This window comes from Ailuropoda melanoleuca, chromosome 8, assembly GCF_002007445.2.
Source record: "Ailuropoda melanoleuca isolate Jingjing chromosome 8, ASM200744v2, whole genome shotgun sequence".
In the NCBI taxonomy this organism is placed as follows: Eukaryota; Metazoa; Chordata; class Mammalia; order Carnivora; family Ursidae; genus Ailuropoda; species Ailuropoda melanoleuca.
This window is the reverse complement of record NC_048225.1, coordinates 86,751,302-86,775,058: the sequence shown is the minus strand read 5'-3', so window position 1 is coordinate 86,775,058 and position 23,757 is coordinate 86,751,302. Positions and strand designations below refer to the sequence as shown.

Sequence of the window (23,757 nt, the reverse complement as noted above, 5' to 3'; positions counted from 1 at the left end):
GTTGAGTGAGGCAGTGATGGGCAAGAGGCCACACAGCCAGAGAAAAGTTATGTCAGAGCTGTAGCTTTCGTGTTGTTTGGTATAACTTATTAAGTTATAACTGTTTTGTCCATTATTTTGTTTGAATGAACCAAATAAGACCTTTTCAACATTTTTAAGATTAGCTTTGCAGGTGGTTGGATAACTGAGTTTTGGTTCATTATGGCTTTCCCTCTTCCCTAGTTAAAGTTTGTACACCTACAAATATAAATTTCACTGGAAATTTTGAGATGAATTCTTTGCTCTTATTAATTTTTTTTCCTCTTCCCTTCTACCTAAATAGCACTCATTTCTAATCCCAATAGCTATTAGGCTACAACTGTTCTTAAACAGAAATATTACTGAATCCCGTGGTAACCCTTTATCTTACGCTTCTGCAAGCCACCATAGAAACTGGATTTCACTGATTTCTGTATGACACAAGAAATCTCTTGGGTGTCTGTCATTAGCATGAACTTCTTATGCAATTTTTTTCATTTGTGTTTTAATAGACCGACTTCCTTTTGGTAGTATTGCGTGATGTGGTTCAGGCTTATCCTGAAGTTCGCATTGTTCTCATGTCTGCTACTATTGACACGAGTATGTTCTGTGAATATTTCTTCAATTGCCCCATCATTGAAGTTTATGGGAGGACTTACCCAGTTCAAGGTAAATAGTTTGGAGGTGGGGTGGGAGGGTAAACATCTTTTATGCATTGGTGTTTGGATTTTCTTAATCTTGGAGATTGGAGTAATAGTTCAAAAGACATTTAAAATACAGGCCAAAGTAGAATATCATATGCATCATAGCATTCTTGGGCTTTGAGTCAAGCAGTAGTGAGTACAGTCTGAGGAGCAAGAACAAGTTTCATTCATTACTTGAGGAGTTGGCATACCCAGTAAATTTCCTGCCTTTTTCTTATAGCCAAAGATAACTTTCAGAATTATATACTGTCAAGTGTAAATCAGTATGGCTTATAGATGTTTATGAGAAATACTATTAAAAAGCTTACGTAGCCAGAGCCAAATTACAGGAGAATCTTTCTTAGAGCCAAAGCCGTCATGTGTTAAAATGACATTAAGGTGAGTATGTCAAGATCGAGTATTTCCGATAAGTAAGAGCCCCTTTACTTTTTTTTTTCTTTAGATTGATTTATTTATTTTAGAGAGAGCGTCAGTGAGCCAACTAGAGCAGGGGGAGGGGCACTGGGAGAGGGGAAGCAGACTCCCCGCCGAGTGGAGAGCCTGAGAAGCCTGAGGACTAGGGGCATGATCTCCCCAGAGATCATAACCTGAACCAAAACCATGAGTAGGATGCTTAACTGACTAAGCCACCCAGGCGCCCCACTCCTTTACTTTCTTCAGAATAGCTTATCACCATTTTTTAAGATAGTCATCTAATAGCTTGGTTAAAAAAGTGAATTCCAGCACAGTCAAATTAAGGGCATGAAAATAAGCTAAGAAATTTTCTGTGTGGGTATGAAATGATAAATGATTATGTCAGGGTACTATTTTTTGAAATTCAGAAGTAAGGGTAGCTCTACAATAAAAGGCAATGCAGTTGTATCTTGTGAGGGTACAGATTCACAGTTGTAAAACTGTTTACGTATATTGAGATGAAAAAATTATTAAGTGGATGGCAGATGGGGGAGCCAGGTTTACTGTTGGAGTGAGAGGCTATAGGTAAGTAGGAGGGAAGGCTTGAATGAACCATGTGGAAACATTAGTAAGAAGTCGTGTTCGGATACAAGTGAATAGATAAAATATGTGTGGATACAGGGGTGAGTATGCTTGTGTATATTTCCTAGCTCTATCTGTTGACCACAGTGATGAAGACAGAGGGACACAAGAGCCAACCTGTAAGAGTTGGAATAATTAGAACAAAAATAAATAAAGTAACATAGTACTGGATTATAACTCTAAGGATAAAATAAATATCCATGCATCCATATGGTGGTTGAATGAATAAATGGGTAATAAAGACCATCTCTCATATGGAATAATTCCAAAAAATTATATAGATACTTTCCCTCTTACCTCAGAAAAGTGAGGCTTACCTTCTTGTCCCTTGAGTGTCTTGTGTTTAATGACTTGCTTCCACAGAGTAGAGGATGGAAGGGGAGAAACAACGGTAGCTTCACAGTGACTTGGAGTAGTATACTTGTATATTCTTATATGTACTGTTTGGAGTAACTTTACAAACGCTGTCTCAGGTGAACGAGTTTAACGTCATCAGTGAGAGTCATATTGGTTGTATGTACCCTCTACACATTGTGAACAGTAGTACTTTGGAGCTCTTAGCATATGGGGAGAATTGTTTATAGATGATGAGACATTTCTGGGCCCAGCAGAGAACCTCAGGAGTATAATTGATCAGCAGATATTCCAGCTTTGCTGATGTCCTTCTATAGAGTAGTAACTAAAGGGAACCCATTTTATGTGTATATCCTGATAAAGGAGGAATGGACTCCAGTATATTACTGTATTCATATTCTTTCTTTCCATATCTAACTGCCATACCATGGGAGGGTACACCATAGTGCATGTACTCTATAGGCATTCCACAAATGTTTGATGGAGTATTGTATATAGAGGGTACCCTGTCTGGCTTAGTGGGAACGTGTAGGAGAGATACCTCACCGTCCTTCAAGGTCAAGAGATTGGAACACTGAGTTTGGAAAAAAAGGTTATATATTACCACTGGAATTTCTTGCTTGTTATGAAGAATCAGATTGAAGGGTATTAAGGTCATTTTGAGTTAGGAATTAGAGAACGAGTTTTGAAGACTGCTCCATTCTGAAAGTTGATGGTACTCACCTGACTGGATTGTCTTGGCAGAATATTTTTTGGAAGACTGTATTCAGATGACCCACTTTATTCCTCCACCAAAGGACAAGAAGAAGAAGGATAAGGAAGATGATGGTGGTGAGGATGATGATGTAAGTGAATCTTCATGGAAAGTTTTCATTAGGGACAAATTGTTATTGTCGTGAACAGAATGATTTTAGTAAAAACATGGCAATGAATTAGCATTATAGAAAACTTTTTGAAAAAGTGACTGTAATGTCTATTTTTAAATTAATTGGTGTATTTTACTCCAAAGGATTCCATGTCCAGTGACAGGCTCTTTTTATACTACAAGTTAAGTCATCTCTGGATAAAGGTGAAAAGAAAAAGGAGGAAAGAGTAAGATGTTTAAAGGCCACATGTGGTTAGATACAACTCCCATTTTGCAAGGGTTTGTTTTCTGTGGGCCACAGTACCTGGCAAGCTGGTAGAAAAGCAAAGTCTTGTGCTCCATCCCAGATCTACTTAATCAGAATGTACATTTTAACAAAATCTCCACATGATCCGTACGTACAATAAAGTTTTTGAAGCAGCAGCTACCCTCTTAGATTAGAGAGCTCAGATGGAGAGTATTAAACCAGCGTGTCATGAGGGATTTCCTAAGAAGAAAGAGGAAAGAAAAATAACACTGATTTTGAGATTTGGACCACTGATAATACAAAAATGCATCTTGTATCTGGAATTTTGAACAGAATACTGTAAGATAGTTAGCAGTGCAGAATTTGATAGGCAATAAGTTGGAATATTTTTAATCAGAAGGTAGGATGTAAGTGAATAGCAAATTAGTTTATTGGGCAGTAAAAAGACAATGTAACCACTTTCTCATTACTTAAAAGGCTTGGTTTAGCAATGATTCTAAGACTTTAGAAAATACAGACCACATTATTTTAGAAATAGGTGATCAAATGAGCTGCCAGCTAGACACTCATTTAAGAATTAAAGGACTTCATATTTGGTATGAGATGAGCCTGGGAATTACACAGGGAGGTGTTGTGTGTAGGTAAAACAATTATATGGTAATTGATAAACAGGATCATAGAAGCAGTTCATTAATCATTAAGGAGAATATTTTTGAGAAACAAATGGAGTAAAAGTCTTAAATACAGTTGGGAGCCATTAGAAGTGTCAGAGTCAAATTTTAAGAATTTGTGCTTGAATTTTAGACATTGCCTCTGGGAAATATTGGTCATGAGAAAAATTAGTATCTCAATATGTAGTAGGTTTTACATTTTTGGAAATTAAATTTCTTCTGTATGCCAGATATGACTAATCAGTTAGAATTAATAAGGACTTTAGGTGTTATTTGAATGTTAAAAACAAATCTGAGAGACATTTCATGAGCTGTTTTAATTAAGACAGTTCAAAATATGTCTCCCTATTTTTTTTTTAAATATTTTATTTATTTATGTGACAGAGAGGCAGCCAGCGAGAGAGGGAACACAAGCAGGGGGAGTGGGAGAGGAAGAAGCAGGCTCCCAGTGGAGGAGCCTGATGTGGGGCTCGATCCCGTAACTCCAGGATCACGCCCTGAGCTGAAGGCAGGTGCTTAACGACTGCGCTACCCAGGCGCCCCGAAAATATGTCTACCTATTTTTTGCAGGCAAATTGCAACCTGATCTGTGGTGATGAGTATGGTCCAGAAACAAAGATGAGCATGGCTCAGTTGAATGAAAAGGAAACCCCTTTTGAACTCATCGAAGCCCTACTTAAGTACATTGAGACCCTTAATGTTCCTGGAGCTGTGTTGGTTTTTCTGCCTGGCTGGAATTTGATTTACACTATGCAGAAGCATTTGGAGATGAATCCACATTTTGGTATGAGTCTTTGAATTCTCACATATTTGACAGTGAAAAATGAATATTTGTGCTTGTCTCCAGCCAGCATGTGAAAACAAAATGTGTTGTGTCAGTATTTGAATAAAAATGTACATGATATAGAGCAGTTTCTGTTTAAAAATAGACTATTGTTTTTAGACCTTAACCTTTCCTTATTGTTATAGGAAGCCATAGATATCAGATTCTACCTCTGCATTCTCAGATTCCTCGAGAGGAACAGCGCAAAGTATTTGATCCAGTACCAGCTGGAGTAACCAAGGTAAATAGTAAACATTTACATTTATGAGGTTGGAAGTTACATAGATATTAAACAAATATTACAGGCCTTCAAAGAGCTACCCCCCAAAAATTATAATCCTGCTAAATTGAGGAGGGAAAGAAAGGGTCTTCTCTTCCTGAGCTTATTAGTAGGTTTTTCAATAGCTGGGCAGTGTGATGATTTTTTTAAGTCTCCTGGAATTCTCTTGTCACTTGTTATATAAGCAAGTCATTCTTTTAAGTGCATAACAGGAAAATATTTTCTGAAGTATAATTTTTCTTAATATTTCTTCACAGGTTATTTTGTCCACAAATGATTTTTTTAAGTCTCCTGGAATTCTCTTGTCACTTGTTATATAAGCAAGTCATTCTTTTAAGTGCATAACAGGAAAATATTTTCTGAAGTATAATTTTTCTTAATATTTCTTCACAGGTTATTTTGTCCACAAATGATTTTTTTAAGTCTCCTGGAATTCTCTTGTCACTTGTTATATAAGCAAGTCATTCTTTTAAGTGCATAACAGGAAAATATTTTCTGAAGTATAATTTTTCTTAATATTTCTTCACAGGTTATTTTGTCCACAAATGATTTTTTTAAGTCTCCTGGAATTCTCTTGTCACTTGTTATATAAGCAAGTCATTCTTTTAAGTGCATAACAGGAAAATATTTTCTGAAGTATAATTTTTCTTAATATTTCTTCACAGGTTATTTTGTCCACAAATGATTTTTTTAAGTCTCCTGGAATTCTCTTGTCACTTGTTATATAAGCCAAGTCATTCTTTTAAGTGCATAACAGGAAAATATTTTCTGAAGTATAATTTTTCTTAATATTTCTTCACAGGTTATTTTGTCCACAAATATTGCTGAGACTAGTATTACCATAAATGATGTTGTTTATGTCATTGACTCCTGCAAGTAAGTTTCAAAGGAACCTATTTGCCTAGAATAAATCTTAAGAATGTTCCATGTAGTATTTAGTATCAGTTAACAGAGTCAAAATCACCCTTTTTTTTTTTTTTTATGAAGTCCTGTGTTCTTGTACTGTCTAAATTATCGTGTACTGAGTATATACTGGGTTACAGGCTAATTAATAATTCTTGGTGTTGATTTATCACAAATCAGTTATCATGGTAGAAAGTGACAAAGCTTGACACTCTAACTTCTGAGCTTCCCACTGCTCTTGTCTGCTGATCTTTGCTCATTTCTCATTGGGTATTTCCATTGATTGCAGCCATACAGTAGCATACTGTTTAGTGTATAAAGAAGGCCAATATTTAGCTTATGACAAATATCCTACCTATGGGACTTTCACTTACAAATTAAAAGAATTCATATTTGGTATGTGATGAGCCTGGGAAAATACACAGGGATGCATTGTGTATAAAGTACACAATTATATGGTAAGTGATACACAGGACAAAAAAGTCAAAACTTATTATCTGGCTAGCTTGTGCCCCATGTCTTCTTTACATAGTCCCTCAGCCTCCCCTGGCAATTTAGAAAGATCTGACAGTGTCTACTGTAGAGAATGGTGCCTTGCACGCAGTTCTTCTGTGCCAGCTGCCTGTGTGGAACATTGAAGGATTCTCAGGTTCCTTAGGGGTTCAGCAGGACTGTGCGGGCACTGCTTGGTGAGGTCATCAACTTTTAGATCATATAGATAGCCTGGAAGTTACACTGAACTTTGGAATAGACTTGGCTTGAATAATTACTATTTACTCTCCTATATGTGCCAAATCCTGTCTGAATGCTTCCATTCATTAATTCACTTAATGTTGATAAATAAAAACCCTGTGAGGTCGGTAAGAGTATTATAGCCATTTTCAGATGAGGAAAATGGGGCACAGAAAGGTTAGCAACTTGGCCAAGACCGTTCGGCTGGTAAGTGGCACAGACGTGTTGTTACTGTGTCTTACAAGGTAGACAACTCAGAGGGTACAGTCAGATTTTTCTGGTGCTGCTCACAGGCTTCATGTCAGCATAGCCACCTGGAAAGCATCCATCCCTTAGTGGAAATCTGATAGTTATATACTGTTGGTGCATGTGAGTCTTAGAATTAGCCACTGTTTCCTATTTAGGCAGAAAGTGAAGCTCTTCACTGCTCACAACAATATGACCAACTATGCTACAGTATGGGCATCCAAAACAAACCTGGAGCAGCGGAAAGGACGAGCTGGCCGTGTGCGGCCTGGATTCTGCTTTCACCTGTGTAGCCGAGCTCGTTTTGAGAGGTAAGACCAATTCTTAAGACTACTACAGATTTGTTTTTTTACCCCTTCATACAGTACATCCCCTCCCACCCCCACCCTGCTGTAAACTTACTGAACTCAAGAGTACATAAATGCCTCCAGTTACGGCTTAAATAACAAGATTGTGGCAAGGATGAAATTGTCAGTGATGGCATGTTTGATACTGATTTTCTGATTACTACTAATCTTTTAAAGGGAGGCTATACGGACATTATTTTGGTTCCACATAGGTCACTTTAGGATAACTGATATTTATGGAATGGTTAACTTCTTGAAAAATACATTTAAAAAATACACTCCCCGCCCCCCCCCCACCGTTAGCACATCACTGTGTCTTAGAATCCTCCTCATATGCCTGAGAAATAGAGGGCATTATTTGGATAAGGGAACTAAAGCTTAAGGTGCTTAGCTGACTTCTTCAGGACTGAAACCCAAGTCTGTTAGTACCTTGTCCAATTCCATTTATACTGTGTGCCTTTTGGGGAATGTGGTTGGAACTTGTTGGTTTAAAAAAATCCTTATCTTTTTGAGTTACAGATTTAAGATCTATAGTTATATGTTTCTGGATATCCATGTGTGTACTAGCTTTAACCGATTGACCATAAGATAGAGTTGGGGGTTTGTACATGTGTGTATTTATCACAATAAAGTATTGTGGGACAGACTTAATTTAGGTGACCAGATGTACATAATGCACTGAAGAAAAAGCAAGGAAACTTTGATTTGCTTTGGTACTGGTAACTTACGGCTCCCTGATAATAGTAAATGTGGATTTATTTGAGCATCAGAAATTAGCTCAGGAGATTGGCTGCAACATTTGGAAGATACCTACTTTTTAAAGGTTAGATTGTCCCTTGAACTGAAGAAACAAGTACTGTACTCTAACATCTTAGAGTGAAAACCACCTACTAATTAGTAATGGCATGAATACATCTGTAATAAAGGATTTATGTTCTTTGTAGGTTGAGGAACAGATAAGGCTGTCTGCATTTATGTAAACCTTAATTAAGCTGACCTAAGTCTTGCCAGCAGTGTTGGAATCATCTGTAAATGGTTCCCATGAATCTTCATCATGAATAGTTTATAGCCAACAAGTCCAAGTTAGAAATTTAGAGACCTGGGGGTGCCTGGCTGGCTCAGTTGGTTAAGCGTCAGCTCTTAATCTTAGCTCAGGTCTCAACCTCGAGGGTTGTGATTTTCGAGCCCTACATTGGGCCCCATGCTGAGCATGGAGCTTACTAAAAAAAAAAAAGGAAACTGGATTTTAATACTGTTTGTACCTAGTCTATCACATAACCTAAGTATTTATACTCTTTAGGCCTCTGTTTCCCCATTTTGTAAAATGAAATTATGTTACTTAACTTTCTGTGCTCTTTCAGTTGAAAAGGAAGATAGTATAATACCTAACCCACAGGATTTGTTTGAGAACTAAATGAGTTAATAATGTAAAATACTGAGAACAATGTTTGGCACATGGTAAGCTCTCAGTAAATGTTAGCTATTATCATTGTTAATACTAATTTGTAATAGTAACTTTATTATAAAAAAATTTTAAGGGTTAGATGATCTATAAAATCCTTTCTGGTAGCACTAAATTTTATGAACCAGGAAGGGGAAGGTGATTGTGGGGATATGTTAGTATTAACCCAAATCTCCACGGAAAGTCTTACTGCCATTTGGGGGTGAGGTGTTTGTTTTTGAGTATAGTTGACAACCGATGTTACGTTAGTTTTGGGTGTACGACATAGTGATTCAACAACTTTATACATTATGCTATGCTCCGTACAAGTGTAGCTACCTGTCACCAGACAGCACTGTTGACTGTATTCTCTGTGCTGTGCCTTTCACCCTTGTGACTTATTCATTCCATAACTGGAAGCCTGCACATCCTCTTCACCAATTTTTGCCTGTCCCCTCACCCCATCCCCTCTGCTCTGTCTAGCCACTATTTTTAACCCGTGTTTGTCAGCAGGCAAGACCTGAAGAAGTCATAGGTATGGATGAGAGTTTCGGATAATTTTTATCCTCCTTCACTCCACAGGTGAAAATAACATCAAGCTGTAAATGTGAAGTTGTAAACCACTGCTCAAGCAGTTAAGAGGGTCTTATCCAGAGAGTCTTTGTAGTAAATACACAACATTCTTTGATAATTGTAAAAGGATAAGGGAAGGACAACTCTACAAACCTGGTTATCTCTCTGCAGAGATTTTTATTGAACAGATGTGTATATACAAGAGTGGATGGTTATTTTATGCTTTTTTTTCACTTAAGACTCGAAACCCACATGACACCTGAGATGTTCCGAACACCATTACATGAAATTGCTTTGAGCATAAAACTTCTGCGTCTGGGAGGAATTGGACAATTCCTGGCCAAGGCAATTGAACCTCCGCCTTTGGATGCTGTGATCGAAGCAGAGCACACTCTTAGAGGTACCTTCAAATACAGACCTACCTCACAACATGCTAACTACTCCATTTGTCTTGTTCTGGCAACTAACATGTAACAGATGAATCAAGGTACACTCAGCAGGCTGTGTTAAGACTTCCAGTGTTGCCTTACATATTTAGTGTGGTCAGTTCTATAAAATGAGGTAAGAAAGGGGTAACATGAGTCTTCTTTTGGTAAAAAATGTCATTTCTAAACCAATATTTAATGATCAGAACACGAATTACTCACAACACAGTATTTTATATGTATCTGTTACAACATGTTTGTGTTTCCTAATTATGTCATAGAAGTGGTATAGTATCATGTGAAAAACTAAGGGCCTTGGCCAGGGGAATCTGATTTTGAATTTTGAATCTAGTACTCATCTGACTCAGTCTCCAGATTTCATTTCTCTCTAAAAATTACCAGTAGATGGTATTAGACTTGTTAGGGCATGTGTACTTACTCTGTTACTTTAGTTTTTTTATGTGTAGAGTTTGCATAGACTATATTCTGTTTTACAGTCTACAAGGCCTAATTCTAGTACCTCCTTCCTATCAGGTGCTCTAGAATTTGGTTTTGTTGTATTTTTGAGTGAGGACAGTTGTTGGCTATAGGCATGGTGCTGGCAGTTGGCTTGATAAATAATGAAATCTCAACCTGTAAAGAAATGTTTCATCTTTGCCTGAGAGTGTTCATTACTGCTTCTGCTCACAAAGAAATATCTCCCCACAGAACTTGATGCATTAGATGCCAATGATGAGTTGACTCCTCTGGGACGAATCCTGGCTAAACTCCCCATTGAACCTCGTTTTGGCAAAATGATGATAATGGGATGTATTTTCTAGTAAGTGCTTTGTTTTGTTGCTGATAATTAAACAGTAGAACAATTTCAGAATTTTAATCCCCTCCCCATAAAAACAGGATGGGTTCAGATGAAAAAATTAAGTTCTTATGTTATAGAAGTGGCATACTTCAGATACTAAGAAAAGAATGAAATGAGAAGAGTGCATGGTCCAATAGACACCTGAGCCCAATTTGTTGGGGGAAAGCACAAGTTCCTCGAAAGAATTGCATTTCGTTTCAGGCACATAAGTAGTTGTCTTTGAAAGAAAAAAGGCACTAGGAAAACAGGTATATTTTATCAAGAAATTTTGAAGATTAAGAGATTTGAGAAGATGGGGAAGAGAATATGGAGAAGAAAAATCTAATACTTGGTCCTAATTTATGGTAAATATGCATCCATTAATATCAGAGCTCCTTATTTATTTTTTCCCTTTCTGCTTCTGGAGAGAGCAGCTGTAAAAGTTTTTTGTTAAGCCAGTCTCAGTGCTGATAAAGCAGTATCGTAGCCAGTAAAGACTAACCCACAGTGACAGTACTGCTCGTGAACCCCTGGTACAAGAGTGTGACAAGACTGAATTTTCCTGTCTGTTTCAGTGTGGGAGATGCTGTCTGTACCATCTCTGCCGCCACCTGCTTTCCAGAGCCTTTCATTAGTGAAGGAAAGCGACTGGGTTATATTCATCGAAATTTTGCCGGAAACAGATTTTCTGATCATGTGGCCCTTTTATCAGTCTTCCAAGCTTGGGATGATGCTAGGTATGGGTTTGAAAGAGGAAAGTTGTAAGATGTGAGAACTGTCTTTAGTTTCTGTTGTGTTCTGGGGCTTTGAGAATGACTCTTAATCTGTTTTAGAATGGGTGGAGAAGAAGCAGAGATACGTTTTTGTGAGCACAAAAGACTCAATATGGCTACACTAAGAATGACCTGGGAAGCCAAAGTTCAGCTCAAAGAGATTCTGATTAATTCTGGATTTCCAGAAGGTAGGCCTCTCACATTCTAAAGTTCTATCTGGGGGCGCCTGGGTGGCTCAGTCTTTTAAGTATCTGCCTTTGGCTCAGGGCGTGATCCCGGGGTACCGGGATCGAGCCCCACATTAGGCTTCATGCTCCACGCTGGGAGCCTGCTTCTTCCTCTCCCACTCCCCCTGCTTGTGTTCCCTCTCTTGCTGGCTGTCTCGCTCTCTGTCAAATAAATAAATAAAATCTTTAAAAAAAGAAAAATAAAAAAAATAAAGTTCTACCTGAAGTGGCATTTATGTAGCATGTGTACATTGGCAGAGCAGTATATTTTAGCTTCAGACTTTAGACCCTGTGATTTGTCTGTGTTCCTAGCTATTCCTTAACTCTTTGAACTATAATGATTATCAGTTTTTCACATTTATTCAGTCTTTTTAAAAAGGAAGCAAAAGGTTGTGATGCTCAAATTGTAATGTACTACACAAGTGATGAATAGATGTTTTAAGAATCGTGCTACTTTGAGAGGTTTTTTTTTTGGTGTCTCTTATCTTGCGAAGAACAGAGGTGTAGCTTTTGGCAGTTGTAGAATAGTCAGTTTGTTGAATAACCTCAGACAGTGGTTTGTGAAGTGATCATTTTGCCCACATGTTCATGTTTAGACATGAAATTTACCATTGTTAAATTTTAAGTGCCTTTAAGTAAGATTTCAGTGTGCCGGCAAGTAAGAGGGCTTGGATAATGTGATAGAGCTGTTTTTTTCTTACATTAGTTGAGCTATTGAAGTTTTGTTCTCCAACTAGATTAAAATTCCTAAAATTGGGAATTGAAGCACGTAACTAGAAATAGCTGTGTAGTTGAGAGACAGAACATACTTGGGCAAGATGGCAAATTTTAAAAGGATATGCTCTAAATGACTACAGACAAAATGTTTTTCTCTGTTGTAAACTAAGTTTGTAATTTTTTATCAAAATCAAGGAAAAAAGAGCATATTTTGTGATAGAATCCTCACAATAATCCTGAGATATAGGTATTGTTACCCCGTTTTATAGAAGAGGAAACTAACACCGATGTTTAAATTAATTGTTCATTCAGTTAGGAGGTGATAAGATTAGAACTCAGGTTTGTCCACAGAATGTATCCATGCTCTTTAGTGGTCACTGTCATACGTCCCAAACCGTGATGAAGTACTAAAGCATAGCCTGGGTGAAAGCATCAGCCCTCCTTCCAGTGGGCTCTCCTTAGACTGTCACTCCATCTTCTCTGGAAAGAACAGCTATTTAGGAACAGCAGATAAAATTTTTTTTTTTTAAAGATTTTATTTATTTGACAGAGACCAGCGAGAGAGGGAACACAAGCAGGGGGAGTGGGAGAGGAAGAAGCAGGCTCCTAGCGGAGGAGCCTGATGTGGGGCTCGATCCCAGAACGCTGGGATCACGCCCTGAGCCGAAGGCAGACGCTTAACGACTGCGCCACCCAGGCGCCCCAGCATATGAAATATTTTGTTCACCTGTTGGTCTCGCTCACCCTGCAAGTAGATGATTAACCTGGGTCAGGGGGTGGGGGGTGGCTTTTTGTTTTTTAAGAAATCACTCCAAGCTTGTGTTGTGGTTGAGTTTATAAGAAAATGCAAGTATTTTAGTTTTCTTGTGGAGACTCAGCAGAATTTCTCCTTGAACTTAATGTGGGTGCAAGAGTTCTGAGAAGACAGGAAATTGCGCAGGTTATCTGAAAAAAGATGTGGGAAGGAGTCAGTTCTCCTAATTCTCTTAACTAGTTTACATGCAATATGAAGATTAGCCAGATATCTGATATTTTTACCCCTTTCCTCTTACAGATTGCTTGTTGACACAAGTGTTTACTAACACTGGACCAGATAATAATTTGGATGTTGTTATCTCTCTCCTGGCTTTTGGTGTGTACCCTAATGTGTGCTATCATAAAGAAAAGAGAAAGATTCTCACCACTGAAGGGCGTAATGCCCTTATCCACAAGTCGTCTGTTAATTGTCCCTTTAGCAGCCAAGACATGAAGTACCCATCTCCCTTCTTTGTATTTGGTGAAAAGGTAAGAAAAGATTAGTTTAGAAAATTGATGTTGAGGGGTGCCTGCATTGCCTCAGTACGTTAAGTATCTGACTCTTGATTTCAGCTCAGGTCATGATCTCAGGGCCCCATGTCAGGCTCCTTGCTGAGCATGGAGCCTGCTTAAGATTCTCTCCCTTTCCCTCTGCCCCTTACTGCTCCGCCCCCCGCCCCAAAAGAAAAATCTACGTTGAAAACCTACACTGTCATTACTTACTAATGTGCAGTGGGAACATGAATTTTAGTTTTCAGAGCATAGTTCATTATTATATGGCAATTTATTGGCAGCTTATATATCATCTATTTCCTCTTGCTTCTTTTTTCATCTGCAGATTCGAACCCGAGCCATCTCTGCTAAAGGCATGACCTTAGTCACTCCCCTGCAGTTGCTTCTCTTTGCTTCCAAGAAAGTCCAGTCTGATGGACAGATAGTGCTTGTAGATGACTGGTACGGATTTTCAGATGTAAACTGCAAACTGCATTCTTACAGTTGAGGTGTAATGGGATTCAGCTGCTAATCTAACTTATTTTGTGAAATAAACATGACAAAATTTCATGACTTAAATGAGGTGCTTTACAACATTGTCTTTCCTTGGAGGGAGGTATATCTTGGTAGTATAGTTCATACTCGGTAGTAAGTCATACTAGTGGAAACAAATGCATTAGGCATTGAAGCCACATCTGCCCCCGTGAATACTACCCTAGGGAACTGGAATTTAATTGGAATTTGGGTACCTCTTTCGTGTACTCTGTATGTGGTTAGAGACTACTGGTAAGCATGTAGTAACCACTTGACAAAAATGGAATAGATTTTAGCGACACTCGGTAAGCTCAGTCATATTCCTGAAAATTCCTCACATAGTCTCTTCTTCTTTCATTCTTTTATTGGAAGCCGAGTGATCCGTATTGCTAACGTATTTGGCTTGATAGACTTCCTGGTTTACAATACCTGCCGGTAGCCAGCAGTGAGTTTTAAGAAGTTAGTGTAAGACTGTTATCATTCTTCATACCTGTGTTTGCCCAAGTCTGGGGTCGTTGCAGGTGTTGAAAGTATTGGTACGTAGTAAGAAGTTAAATTTATTCCACCACTTATCACGTGTGAAATTGAGAGACAGTAGTCTTGCTGTATGTACCCTTCTTGTACTTTATCATTTTTCTGTGTTTTAGGATCAGACTGCAAATATCTCATGAGGCTGCTGCCTGTATCACTGCTCTCCGGGCAGCCATGGAGGCTCTGGTTGTTGAAGTAACCAAACAGCCTAATATCATCAGCCAGTTAGACCCTGTTAATGAACATATGCTAAACATGATCCGCCAGATCTCCAGGCCCTCAGCTGCTGGTATCAACCTCATGATTGGCAGTACACGGTGAGTACACAGTAACTTCTTTTTGAACTTAGCAGAGGACAGTGATCATACTGGCCTAAAATCCTCAGTTAGCTGATAAAGGCCTTGTTTATTTAAAAATAAATAAAACTAAAATTCTAAACAAACATTGAATGTGAAATTTAATTCTGGTTAACACACTCAGAAAAAAGGATGTTACTAACTTTTATCTCTGTTAATAGTGTATTATATCAGTGCATGTTGGAGATTGAAAGGGACCTTAAAAATACATACAAAATCCAGGGTGGGTCACATGACTGGAAAGTGAAAGAGCCCAGACTGTTCTCTTTCCACAGTACTGTTTGCCATCTCTAATGAAAAAATGTTGACGGAGGGGTTAAATTGCTGTTTTTTTTTTTCAAATGAAAAGCTTCAAGGTTTATCTTAGTAGGGAAATGTAAGAATGTGAATGTCTTAAAGAAGTGTGAAATTTCTCTTAATTCTTAAAATGTCTTATTTGGTTCACTTTTTTCCACCTTTTTAATCTTTCTTTGCTCACAACTCTTTATTTAGAAATACTTGATACTTGCAGAGAAGGCAGAAGAATAGTACAGTGAACACACCCATATAGTCTTGTAACTTAAACTCACTAATTGTCAGCATTCTGTGACACTTGCTTTCATACATGTGTGTGCACACACATACCTACTTTTACTTAATCATTTGTGACTAAGTTGCAGAGGTTATGACATTTTACATCAGTATATTTCATGCATCTTTTAAGCACACAGCTGCAGTACCATGATCCCACCCCTAAAATTTGAGTGTTTGACAATACTATCTAATATACAAACATACTAAAATTTTTCTAATTATCCAGAAATATTCTTTAATCTCCCTTTCAAGGATCACTTACTGCTTTCGGTTATAAACTGTTAATAATTTTAATATACAGAACTGCTAGAATTCATAAAACATTGTGGGTCCCATTTTGCTATAAACGATTTACTGTTTAACATTTATTAATCATACACATAGTATTCAGTGTGTGCCAGGCACTGTGCTAAGTGCTTTTCTGATATTAACTCATTTTAATATTCGGTCTATCTATGATATAGGTAGATCTTTGTCCCCTTTAATATGAATAAGGAAACTAGCACAGAGAAGTTAAGACCCAAAGCCATACAGCTAGTGAATGGTAGGACTGGATTCAAACTAAGGCAGTAATGGCTCCTGAAACAGTGCTCTTACTTATTGTGCTGTACCTTGCTCCTCCAGTGGGTCTATTATACGGGAGAATTATTGAGGAGTCTTCAAAAAGGAAGAAATAATAAGTGTCGTAGGCAAATAGAAATGTGGTGCTCATAGATATTTAGAAGAGAGATTACTTTTGGCAGGAGGGATGGCGATTAAGGCAGCTTCACGTGTATAATCTGCTCTGTGAAGGACAAAAGTCCAGAACCTAGAAAGGATGGAATAAATACAGGAAAGAGTTTAGGATGCATGAGTATAATGGTGGCTTGATTTACAGTGGGGAGAATTGAAATGGGGTGGAGTAGATTAGACAGGTTTGCAGAACCATCAGAAGGAATTGGTGATGGATTTAAATGGGGGGGGAGCGGGGCAGTGAAGGAGTGAACACGATCCCAGCTACAATTCTGACTTGGACAGCTGCTGAGTTCATAGTGCTAGTCTCTAAGAAAAGCTGCGCAGGAAGAAAAAGCAGGTTGGGGTATGCTGAGTTGGAGTTGTTAAGTGAGACATCTTGATTTATGCGGGTTTTCATTACCCCTCATTTTCTTTGTTTGCCACATGAAACAGATGTATGTGTAAACAAATCACCACAGGCATTTTTCAGAAACGTGTTTCAGCGTTAATGCAGGAAGCTGCGTGGTGATAAAGATGAGCTAACACTGCCAACGCCAGGAGCCTCTTTCTTGCGTATTACTGCTTTGTAGAATACCGCATAGCTGACGCTCGGTGAAAGCCAGCCAGCCATCTTAAGGTGTAAGGACATACTGCCAAAGTGTAAGATCTTTGAGAATGAACCAGAAAGAACTTGAAAAACAGATGGTTACAGTTGATGCATTCTTCTCTATTATGGAGTAACAGATTTATTTCATTTCAGTTTATATTTGTGTACTTGGCTTCATTCCCTTTATGTATTAACTTTTCAAATATGACTTTATATTTTATGACTAGCTGAGAAGTATTAAGGATGCTTTGCTAAAGTGGTGATTTTGTATTTTTCCTAGGTATGGAGATGGTCCACGTCCTCCCAAGATGGCTCGATATGACAATGGAGGTGGATATAGACGGGGAGGTTCTAGTTATGGTGGTGGAGGCTACGGCAGCGGAGGCTACGGAGGTGCTGGAGGCTATGCTGGTAGTGGAGGCTATGGTGGCAGCGGCTACGCTGGCGGCTCCAACTCCTATCGCGGAGGCTATGGCGGAGGCTATAGAGGAGGTGTCAGTGGTGGCTACAGGGGTGGCTCAGGAGGAGACTACAGAGGGTCTAGTGGGGGAGGCTACAGAGGAACTGGGGGATTCCAGCGAGGGGTTGTCCGAGGGGGCTATGGGAGTGGTTACTTTGGACAAGGAAGAGGAGGTGGTGGCTATTAAGACTTGTTATGTCAGTGCCTATGCATAGACAGTTTAAAAAAAATGCATGTTACCTGTTTTCCCAAGTTGTTTATTTGATGCCAGTAAGTAGACCCATTTTCCACCCATTTTGTGGTTGATTATAGTTTAAGGAAACCAAGCATATAGATACATTAGTGGTTTTGTTTATATTATGTAAAATACACTGATTCTGAAACTACCAGTTTGTATTTTTTCTTTAAGGAGTAAAGATTTGCCTTTAAAATTAACTTGATATTTTCTTGGCTTTAGTTTAATACAATAGAAAATAAAGTATTATAGCAAATACTGGTCATGTAGTTCATTGTTGATGTTACACGTTAGAATAATTTTGCAATGCCAGTCACATCTATTTTAAGCATCACAGGAAAAATTGTACTTTCTGTTTTCCAAAGTATACCAAGTGATACTGCTATTTGTAGTATTTAGAACAAATACCCTTGAAATAGAATTGTTCTTCCAGTAAATACTGGCCAGTGCACAGTTTCACATGGACCTCTGCCCCTGAATAAAACTTTTGACCTAGGGCTGAACATTTTGACTTTTTTCCTAAGCTTTGTCTTTGAAAAATCTAAGACTCAGGTCAGCATTCTCTTTTCTAAGTTAGTTGGCAGTGTAAAAATTAACTTTCATCAGGGGCGCCTGGGTAGCGCAGTCGTTAAGCATCTGCCTTCGGCTCAGGGCACGATCCCAGCGTTCCGGGATCGAGTCCCACATCGGGCTCCTCCGCTGGGAGCCTGTTTCTTCCTCTCCCTCTCCCCTGCTGTGTTCCCTCTCTCGCTGTCTGTCTCTCTGTCACATAAATAAATAAAATCTTTAAAAAAAAAATTTAATCAGAATTAAAAATTAACTCACAAAATTCTTGAATTAAGGTTATATTTAGTCAAAGAATGAAGGTAAGGGAAGCTTCATCAATGCATCAAGTTTATTTTAGTAGAGATGTTTATACATTTATAACATTTTATGGTTTTTAATAAGTTTTCATGTTTCTCATTTGAGATACAGTACAGTAGAGATCACAAAGGCTTTGGATTAAATAGAAGTGGACTCATATGTTAAAGCTGCTCTAGGACACATGAATTATCTTGGGCAAGTTATATTTTGTGTTAGTATCCTTTTCAAAATCTTCTCATTCTACATAGGTCCTTTAGGTAACCTGCTGTTGGTAGCTGATGACTCCTATCTATTTACAGAGTCTCAGATCTGTATTTTCAACTGAGATTTCCTTTCGGAGCGTCAGATCATATTAACAGGTGCTTACTGGGCATACATTGCTGTTTAGCTGTCCCACAGAAATAAAGAACAAAGCACTTTCCAGACTGAAAACCACCTAATTCGGGGCGCCTGGGTGGCACAGCAGTTAAGTATCTGCCTTCGGCTCAGGGCGTGATCCCGGCGTTATGGGATCGAGCCCCACATCGGGCTCCTCTGCTATGAGCCTGCTTCTTCCTCTCCTGCTCCCCCTGCGTGTGTTCCCTCTCTCCCTGGCTGTCTCTATCTCTGTCGAATAAATAAATAAAATCTTTAAAAAAAAAAGGAAAAACCACCTAATTCAACCTGTGCCCTATCCTATACTCTATTCCCTGTTCAAGTATGTGTGGTTTTTTGGTTTTGTTTTGTTTTGTTTTTAAATCACGGAAGTTTCAGCTACTTAATTGCCAAAGTCTTAATAAATTACCACGTATAGTTAGTTCTACTCCCAAAACACCTTCCAGTTGTACTTTTGTAAACCAACTACCTGCTGTATTCAGGCTATCATTAACTTGGATGTACAGTGATGCAGCAACCTCTTAACTGATCATTCCTGCTGGAAGTCCTGCTGTCTACAATCTGTTCCCCATACTACACCCAGAGTAAACATTCCCATTCAAATGTAGTAACACCGCCACCACCTGCTCCCACCCTAAACCAGTGATTCCAACTCTAGCCTCAGTCCTCCTTAACCAACCATACTTATCACTGTTAATACCATGTTTCCTCTTGCCTTTTGCACATGTGAAAACTTGTACCATAGAAAGTATAAATTCAGTACTGCCTCGCTTAACTGGTACTCATTTCTCCAATAACTTCAACTAGAATTGGGAAATCAAAAGGTGACCAAAATGACTGAGAGAGATGTCAGATTACATTCTCTAAAGCTTGAAGAACGACTTAGGGATAGTTCTAATAATCTTTTAGTCTTTAGCTAAAAACCTAAGGAAATGCATATGCAGAGTTCTAGAACTCTTTTTGTGGCTGCCTGCTCTCTCTGTTCTGCCCCACAAATCGTAGCTACCCTCCCGAAACTGGCCTCTGTTTTTTCAGCTCCGCAAGACTGCTTGTGCTCTGCTTGGTTTGTCCTTCCTCTGCCGTGATCTATCAGAGTGCCTCCACACAGAAGGGAAGGGTGATCATAGGGCTCATCTCATTTGTTTCCCTTAATTTGGTGACCACAGTTCTGCATTGTCTGTCTGATGCCTGAAAGCAGTTGATTCAGATATATATATACACACACATGTAGAGATATATATAATATTGTATATGGAAATGGTTTTTCAAAAATAGATCATTTGGTTTTCTAGTTGTTCACATGGGAATGGGAGGATAATCAACTATCAGACTGTCATTGCTCTGAGTGGAAGTCAACTTAAGTCGATTTTAATTGTCAGTCCATTATAACATCATATCCAAAAATCATTCCTTCGAAAAAAATGATCAGGTTTATGGAGCAGAAGGCCACATGGTGTATTTTGTGGCCTATTAATACCTGGAGATTTCAACCAATGTGCTGTGTTTCCTTTCTCAAGCATCCTTCTACAGTCTGCGTAGAACAAAGAGAATATTCAGTTTAAGGGATGTTGCAGCAGGTGCAGATGACTGGAAAGTGTTTCCAAAAGGAGAGCCGATTGCACCACTCTCATTCAGGAGATGAAAGGAGCTGGACACGGTATGGGGAAGAGAATTTGGAAAGAAAGAATATGTAGGCCACCATACACATAACATTAGGGTTTGGATAATGAGAATTGGCAGTGACACAATTGGGTCTGCCCTTCTAGAAATTTAGGCAGGGATGAGAATGGACCTGTTCTGTCTGTGATGGCATTTTCACTGTACTGAGAAGCTTGAAGCTTTCTTTCAGGCTACGGGTAATGTAGAAGGGAATTGTAAGTTTCCTTTGGGCCCAAAGAGAGGCCAAAAAGTTAACTGGGGGAATAAGTGGATGTGCCATTTCCAGGAAGTTGTGCAGAAGAGCTCTCTGTGTCAAGAGACTATGTTGGCACTGTGTTCTCTAGCAACAGCTATAATTTGATGGGCTCTCCCATGCTGTGGAGCTGCACCTAAAACCCTTGGGACATCACCTATGCCAAAGGAACAGATGAGGAGAATATGAACAGTGTGTCAGCTTAGGGTCAGCACAGACAACTAGAAAGAACATCAACTGCGGCAAAGCCCATATTTGAAAGCCCGTTTCCCTGCCTCTGATTCTAGAAGCAGAATTGGGACTGTAGGACAATAAAGGACACTAGAAATGCAATTTTGAATTGCACTGAGACTGACTTACGGCTTATGGTTTTGACTGGAAACAAGGTTCCTGAATTCCACTGGATTTACCCAAAAGACAGATTTGGCCAGAAGACAGGAAAGCTATTTAAAGTGTATTTGTGTACCTTTGATATTTGTGGACTGTCCTATTAGATGTAGTGTAAAAGGTTTCTGACTCGGGAAAATTTACTATTGAATCTTTCAGAGCTAACTGAGGTTATCAGACTACGTTAGTGATAATTTAGCTTTTAGGAAGGAATCTATTTCCTGGGAACTAATTAGGGTGGCAAACTAACAAGTTGATCACCCTAGGATTAATCTTAATAGGAAATCATTCAGGAATTTCTTAACTTTGAAATCGCATATTTCCTTCAAACCTAGAAATAAATTTATAGAGGCAATAAAGGATATTGTCTACATAATCCAGTGTTTAACACTTCTGACTTTAACTGGTAAACCTATATTTTCCATGTTAACCTACAAATATGTAAAATAATTATATTTAGTGATTATTTGTAACATTTTAGTAATTATTCAAATGATTGAAAATTTATAGTGTTTTTAAAATAATAGGAAATACAATAAGATATGGTTAACCTTCTTAATAAAACTAAATTTTTTTGGCATTAGTAATAGTTTTGAGCATTTTCAAAAAACAGTATTTCTAATGATACCTGTCAGTGGCTTCAGAATTTTATTGGTAAGTAAAAGAAATGTGCATCTTATGCAGCCGCAAAATCTGAAATCACCCCAAAATTTGTATTGTCATAATGTTTAGTATTAAAATACTGAGTTATAAGGTTGCCTGAGTGTTCTACAGAACATATTATTTTGTTTAAAGACAACTATTTGAAGCTTCAATTGAACAATAATATGTGAAAGGAAATTTAAACGTTACCCAAATCAGTGGTGGTAAGCTTCTGTGGGCTGAGAGGCTCCTTTGAGAATATGATGAAAGCTGTGGGCTGTCCACCAAAAGGCAGGTACACAAATTTTACTTAAAATTTCAGTAGTTCACAGACTCTTGAAACCTGTCTATATATATTTCAGCTTAAGAACACGTGATTTGGTTCAATCACTGAAAGTATATATAGTTTTCTCATTTTTCACTTTAGTACTTTAGAAAAATTAGACCCGTCCTCAAATGCAAATCTTTCTGGTTGCAACTGTTCAGTCTAAAAGATGACACGTATGCACTTTGGGACAGGTGTCTAAGAATGGCAACTTGCTCCCATAATCAGAACAACTTTTCTGTGCCCTGTCCTGCCAGAGGAATGTCTTCTCAGTCACCTGCCACTTTCACTGCTGCTGCTTCATAAACTGGCAGCAGGCTCTAGCATTGTGGGTCCCATTCTGCTCTTCGGTTGAGGCTCTACCCTAGCTGCTGCTGGCAAGGTAATGGAGCAAAGGAAGCAGAAAGGGATTCAAAATTCATCTTCCGAAAAAGCAAAAAGGGATTCAAATTCATCCCTTTTCATTCCACATCGCAGGCTACACTTCTAATCTTGATTTGTCCAGTCTACACCTTCAGAAGTCTAACATTTTCATCCCCAGCAACTGTGATGAAATGTCCTTTAAAGTCCTGGATTGTAAATCTTATTTCCGTTTTTAGCATAGGCAGAGAGCCATTAGTATCATTCTTTAACAGTTACTACTTGGAATGCACATACAGCGTGGGATATAGTGTTCCTAAGACCCAGTACCTATATTCTCATTTACAGTCATGTAAGAAAGCCAGATATGTGCACAAAATGGAAGAGCAGAAATATGGAACCTTCCCTCATTTAGGTTCTAAATTTAAATGTATACAAGCTGTGCATTGGGTGGGTAGTCCTGGTGGAGAACCTTATGGTAGGACTAGCTTCAGTTGCAGTTAGGTGGAGCCATGTAATTAGATTCTAGTGGGAGGGAGGCAGGAAAGTTGGAATGTGTGTAACTTTGTAGAAAGGTCTTACCCCTTCTGCTGCATGGCTGGAATTTAAACAATGGCTTGAGCTATTACTCAATTGCTATCTTTGCCCATGTGGTGATTTTGAATGGAAACCATACAATGGTAAGACAAGATAGAAGACATTTGAATTTTTAAAAGATTTTATTAATATTTATTAGAGCATGAGCAGGGGGAGGGGCAGAGGGAGAGGCAGCCTGCTGAGCAAGGGGCTTGATGCAGGGCTCTCTCCCAGGACCCCAGGGGCAGATGCTTAACCGACTTAACCACCCAGTCACCCCCAGATACTTGAATTTCTGACCTGGAACACCTACCTACCAACCGTACACTAAGTACCAACATGCAACATCTATTAACCCTATACTGCTTACCTCTGGACTTCTTGAGTTATGGGGAAGAAACACAGTTCTATTCTTTTTTAAAGATTTTATTTGAGAGTGAGTGGGAAAGAGAAGGAGCAGGGGGAGAGGGAGAAGCAGACTGCTGAGCAGGGAGCCCAGTGTGGAGCTGGATCCCAGGATTCTGGGATCATGACCTGAGCCGAAGGCAGACACTTAACCACCTGAGCCACCCAGCACACCTATTTCTATATTCTTTACCTCTCTTATTTTGGATTTCTTTGTTTGCTGCAGTTGAACCTAATTCTATATAATATAGTGATTGGTATAGTGGTGTCTTACCTTATGCTAGTTCCTAGCACAGATAAGTGGGAATGAATGAGGAATTGCCTATAAACGAATTTTTTTTTATTATCTACATAAAATACCTAATGCTTCTTATTGGACTATGAATATCAAAAGC

At 38.7% G+C, this 23,757-nt stretch overlaps 1 protein-coding gene across 2 annotated transcripts in view; it reads left to right on the top strand.

Moving 5' to 3' along the window:
* DHX9 (DExH-box helicase 9) overlaps positions 1 to 17,774 on the top strand; it is a 56,920-nt gene extending 39,146 nt beyond the window's left edge. For both annotated transcript variants that reach the window (XM_034666816.1, XM_034666817.1), the window contains 14 exons: positions 531 to 687; positions 2,856 to 2,956; positions 4,465 to 4,678; positions 4,864 to 4,958; positions 5,800 to 5,873; positions 7,037 to 7,189; positions 9,479 to 9,639; positions 10,373 to 10,484; positions 11,078 to 11,239; positions 11,336 to 11,463; positions 13,274 to 13,503; positions 13,853 to 13,968; positions 14,688 to 14,888; positions 17,102 to 17,774. In XM_034666816.1, the coding sequence (XP_034522707.1) occupies positions 531 to 687; positions 2,856 to 2,956; positions 4,465 to 4,678; positions 4,864 to 4,958; positions 5,800 to 5,873; positions 7,037 to 7,189; positions 9,479 to 9,639; positions 10,373 to 10,484; positions 11,078 to 11,239; positions 11,336 to 11,463; positions 13,274 to 13,503; positions 13,853 to 13,968; positions 14,688 to 14,888; positions 17,102 to 17,468 (2,271 nt within the window). In that variant the 3' untranslated portion in view covers positions 17,469 to 17,774. The remainder of the gene's footprint in view (positions 1 to 530; positions 688 to 2,855; positions 2,957 to 4,464; positions 4,679 to 4,863; positions 4,959 to 5,799; positions 5,874 to 7,036; positions 7,190 to 9,478; positions 9,640 to 10,372; positions 10,485 to 11,077; positions 11,240 to 11,335; positions 11,464 to 13,273; positions 13,504 to 13,852; positions 13,969 to 14,687; positions 14,889 to 17,101) is intronic.
* Positions 17,775 to 23,757: the final 5,983 nt, after the last annotated feature.